The sequence below is a fragment of the Lucilia cuprina genome, chromosome 5 (genome assembly GCF_022045245.1).
Source record: "Lucilia cuprina isolate Lc7/37 chromosome 5, ASM2204524v1, whole genome shotgun sequence".
NCBI classification, from domain to species: Eukaryota; Metazoa; Arthropoda; class Insecta; order Diptera; family Calliphoridae; genus Lucilia; species Lucilia cuprina.
The window spans coordinates 6,635,214-6,640,699 of NC_060953.1; the positions used below are offsets into that span (position 1 = coordinate 6,635,214).

The 5,486-nt window shown below is 35.9% G+C and overlaps 1 protein-coding gene across 2 annotated transcripts; it reads left to right on the forward strand.

Annotated features, from left to right (window-relative positions):
- Positions 1-619: 619 nt before the first annotated feature.
- Positions 620-5,164, forward strand: LOC111676399 (putative uncharacterized protein DDB_G0271606). Of its 2 annotated transcripts, XM_046953228.1 has the most exons (4): positions 620-744; positions 898-975; positions 1,681-2,890; positions 2,952-5,164. In XM_046953228.1, exons 2-4 carry the CDS (start codon positions 900-902, stop codon positions 5,068-5,070), a joined length of 3,405 nt encoding a protein of 1,134 aa, XP_046809184.1. In that variant the 5' UTR covers positions 620-744; positions 898-899; the 3' UTR covers positions 5,071-5,164. The 2 variants fall into 2 exon arrangements, with proteins under 2 accessions (XP_046809184.1, XP_046809185.1); XM_046953229.1 differs by having other exon boundaries at positions 713-975.
- Positions 5,165-5,486: the final 322 nt, after the last annotated feature.

The window sequence follows — 5,486 nt, forward strand, 5'->3', positions numbered from 1 at the left end:
TACTGATTAATAAATTTAGTAGTCACTAGATTTGTTGTGAACCCCTTTCGAATTTAAACAAAAGCATGCATGCTTTTTATTAAAATTAAAAACACAATTAAAGCAAAAAGTGAATAGTTGTCAACATATGTACGTCAGACTATGTAATCAGTGCAAGGACTTCATATCCAAAAAAAAAAAAATGGCAGACGTTGATATATAAGGAAATAAATGACAACATAAACACAACGTGGAAACCATAAACTTTAACAAAAATCGAAAATATAACATAACATTATAATCAAGCACAACGTACAGTGAAAGCTCCAAGAAAATAACCAAATTTTAAAAGTACATGCTTTAAATATTAACCCTTTCCTTAAGCTTTCACTCTACCACAACAAGTGTAAACAAATAAAATAGTCAAAGCTTTTTTCTATATAATTATACAAAATATATTTTGTTTATCACCCATGTGTTTGAAACGAACTTGCCACATGGTTTGTTTGGTAGTGGTTGCCCAGGACAACCTGCTAGGAACTAAAAATGCCAATACACAAAATTATTAATAAGAAACTTTAGCTAAAACAGTTAAAACAACAATTTAGTGACAAGGAAACCAAAAATAATAAAAATACTAATAAAAAGAAATTTTCAGTTTATTCAAAGGAATTTATCGCTGATTGTATATACATAGTCGCAAAACTAATAGAAAACTTTTATTTTTCGCTTTAGTCTTGTTTAAGACTTTGCACGAAACTAAAGGTATTTCCGGGTGTTGAGTGAGAAAAAAAAAGGAAATTTTTATTTAAGAATATATTGACCTTTGAGGCAATGAACTTTTAATTGAAGCAAAAATTATTGTTGTAACAATAAAACATTGACCGGTATATTATTTTTGTTTGTGTGTTATTAAAGGCATGATTACGGGAGCTGAAGGCCGGCAAAATCACACGTTATTGGATATAAAGAAACAACAATGGGCTAAAGAAAAGGGTGAGTAAAGAAAGGATTGATGGTTTCTCCACAAGGATTTTATAGATAAGGAATCTGTGACTCCTGGAGCTTTTGATTTTTTGATTTTTAGAGTTTTTCTCCACCAGTTTTTTCTACAGAAAATGTGCCATCAAGAGATTTTGTACCACTGTAACTCTCAAACTTTTTCTATAGAAAAAGACTCTGCCAGTCATAGCATTTTCTAGAGAAAAATATTCTGTGACTCTTGGAGTTCTTCTGTAGTATAGAGTTTTTCTATATAAAAAGCCTTTGTAACTCTTAAAGGTTTTCTATAGAAAAAGCTTGTCAGATCCTCAGAATCTATCTGTGGAAAAACTCACTGACTCTCAGAGTTTATCTATAGAAAACTCTTCTCTAAAACCCAGACTTTTCTATAGAAAAGGCCTTTTTTTTATAGAAGAATCTTTTTCTCTATAAAGAATTCTTTGAATCCTACAGTTTTCTATATAAAAAGCCTTTGTAACTCTTAAAGGTTTTCTATAGAAAAAGCATGTCAGATCCTCAAAATCTATCTGTGGAAAAACCCACTGACTCCCAGAGTTTTTCTATAGAAAACTCCTCTTTGACCCCTAGACTTTTCTATAGAAGAAGCCTTTGTGATTCGCAGAATTTTCTCCCAGAGTTTTTCTATATAAAGATAGATTTTCTCTTAAATGTTAAGCTTATATTCCTGTCTTCTTCTAGAGGAGATTGCCAAATTGGATGAAATGTTTTCTTCATCTATGCAGTCATCATCTTCCACACATCATCACCAGAAAATAGAACGCACTTCCATACGCACTTATTACTCAAATCTGGACCTGAGTCAGACCTCTAAAAGAAGCTCACGTCAACATTTATATCAACAACAACAACAGCAGCAACAACAACAACAGCAATCCTACAACAATAATATGCAAACGTCTAACAACAGAAATCCCAAACCAAGACCTCAACTCCAACAATCACAGCCAGCAGTAGATAACCAGTTGGTGAAACGAGGACCAAGTTATGATTACATGAATAATTATATCGATCGAGATGATGAAGACTTTTTAGATGATCTGGGTCATGAAGCAGATCTTGAGGATGATTTACAGCCTTATATGAAAATGAGAAGGAACAGTCAACATCCAGGAAGAGCGCCTTTATTAAATCAACGTCATAATACAACTAGTATGATGTCGCAACAACCTGGACAACGTAAATATTCTTATGTGGAACTTATGCCCAATACTTTGCAAACAGCCAAGGGTAGAATACAAAATCAAAATACACATATGCAACGTATACGTAGTCCTAGTTTGCCTGTCATACGTCACCGGGGTGATTATTTTACCTATAATCAACAGCAGCAGCAGCAACAACAACAGCAGCAGCAGGATAAAATTCCTTTAAAGTTAGCTATAAACCCACATAATACACAACTTATTAGTGTGGATCCTGGTAACCAGCAGCAACAACAACAACAACACCATCATCGACTAAACAATCAGTTACAGGTATTACCAGGGAATCCAGCGAATGGTTGCCAGGAAGAAGACACTTCAGGCTATTTAAGTGATTCTCCTAAAAATATACACACCCCCAATATTTGGTTTAATGATGGCGCTAGTCAGGTGGAGAGTGTAGCAAGTGCTATTGACAGCAACAGTTTAATATCGGCAGAAGGTTTAGAATACATGGGCAGAAGAAGTAAAAGATCAATAATAAATCAACAGCAACAACAGCAGCAATTGTTGAGGACGGTGAAAGGTCAACAAACTCAAAATGACGAACAAATTCTAAATAAAACTTATATTGTTAAGGGGAGAAGAGGTTCACAGCAACAGCAACACCAACAGCTAGTGGTGGCCTATGATAATGATGATTGTTTGGAGTTACAGCAAAATGTAAAAGGTTATCAGCAGGGAGGGTGGGTAATCCTAAAGGAATTTTATATTTTTAATTATAATTGGTTTTGTTTTTTTGTTTAGTTTCTATGAGTCCTCTAATTCTCCTTCTACTCCGAACCGTGATGTGTCCACTTCGAATACTTATCAAATACATCATACTGATGAATCGGAAATTTACACCCAACATACCCAAGAGGAACGTGAACGAGCCAAATGGTGTTATAATCAGACACAAGATAGTCACAGTAAACATTTGCAACAACAATGTGGTCCAGGATGGCTAAGTCGTGGTCTCCATGATTTAAAGGATAGTGAAGATGATACTCAATCTCTGCAATCTTCTTGCTATCTTAGAGGACAAAATGCTCCCATAGAACCTCACGTAATGGCCGAACGTTTGGATAAAAAACGCAAGGCTGCTGAGTATCACATGGCCATCAAGCAGCAGTTACAAGAAAGAGAATCCATGCGACGATGGGAATTGGAGAGACATAGACAAGAAGAGCAAATGGAGGAAGAGCGTGTAAGAAAGCAAAAGCAAATGGAGCAGGAACGTTTGGATATGGAAAGGAGGCAGCAATTAGAAAAGGAAGAAATGCAAAAGAGAAAACAACAAGCCATGCTAGATGCCATAGCTAAGGCTGAACAGGCTGCCAAAATGGAAAAACTAAAGAAAAGAAATAGGAAGCTACAACAGGAGAAAGATGAAAGTCAAGACAGGGTAAACAATGAAGCTGTACGGACTGAAGAATCTAGAGCAGAAAATCCCAAAGAATTATTAAAAGTTCTGTCCATAGATGCAGAAGAAGATCAACCAAAGGTGTTACAACAACCAAAGGAAACACCAATCCACACAGAACCTGAAAAGGAATCACAGCAGCAAGAGGAAAAGGTTTTAATTGGCACTCCCATTAATCTTAGAAGAGCCTTCAGTAAACCCATTACTCCTACTCCTACTACAGACACTATGAAACAACCTAATCCAGCAGGAGAAAATGTAGTTATCATGCAACCTGCTACACTTATACCACTGCCAGTTACTTCGGATATTTTGGGACTACAGACGGCTATAGGTAATCTACAAATTGCCACTTATCTAATGCAGCAGCATCTTAAACCTACAACAGCAGCCTCAACAACAGACGACTTTTCTAAAACAACAGGAGGAGCTTATACCCAAAGGACAGATACTTCCATTTACACCGAAGATGGTTATCAACCGGATAAGGTGGAAGACATAGAGAAAGCTACCCAAACCGTCAACGATCTATTTGAAAACCGAGAAAAAACTCCGGATAATACTTTACGTGAAAGCTTGGGAAAACAAGTGGAATTTGCAGAACCCGAAGAAGATTCAAATAAACTGGCTTTAATACCCTTAACCAATCGTCCCAAACAAACGCTCAGTGAATCCTCAGAGGACTCAAAGGACCAACAAGACTCCAAAATTAGTCAAGATGTAGAGACACAAACGGAATTACCGCTAAACTGTGATCTATGCTTGTTCCACGACAACTTTTATAAAGTTTTACTTAAACGCGAAGTCTCTACTACCACCACAACTCATACAGCCAAGACAAAAACCAAACCTGCCAAAGAAGCTGATAAAGATCATGAAACTACTACCACTACTACGACCACAACTACCACTACTTTCAAGGCCAAATCTAAAGATAAAGACAAAAAACGTAACTCCAAAGAAGCACACAACAAAATAGATGAACGCCCTAAATGGGGTGTTAATCGACCCATAGTGCAATATGTCAAGGCCAGCGATCGTGATCCCTTTTGTTTGCGCAACAAGAAAAAACATTGTCATACAGCTGCTAATAGCAAACATTCACGTTCTCAATCGGTAGACTCAAGACTGGATAATCATGCCAAAGATTGTAATGATAAGGAGGAAAATGAGCGTAATAATGAGAGTGAAACTTCCGCCGCCGAACAGGAAGGGTTTCTTCTAAAAGCACGTAATGTTTGTACTGAAATCCTACCCATTAAGACGGATGAGAAAGGAAGAATATTTCTGAATTTTCGTGAAGCTAGTGCCATAATGAATGAAGATGAAATTAAAGAGAAATTGCGACAAAAATACTTCAACTTTGGCAGAATTTTACCACGACGTAGTTGGGCCTCAGCTACGCAACATGCTGGTATAAATTATACCATTGCAGGAGTGGGGGATATAAATGGAGATTAAAGAAAGTAAGATTTTTATTATAAAGTTTGGTTATATATACAATTAAAGTAGCAACAATTTGTAAAAGTAAAATTTTTGAATAAAGAAACATTTTTTGCACGTAAAATATAAAGTAGAATAGACTCTAAACTAGAATCTCTATTAGACGTAAGAACTTGCAAGAGACTATCGATTAAACTATAAACATTATAGTCTAGATTACAAACTAGACTAGACAAGACTATAAACTGGACTGAAGACTAGAATATAGACCAGATCGTAGCGTAGACTTTAGGCTAGACTATAGTATGGACTATATACTAGACTATAGACTAGACTTTAGATTAGATTATAGACTATAGACTAAACTATGGACTAGACTATAGACTAGACTATAGACTAGACTATGGACTAGACTATAGACTAGACTATAGACT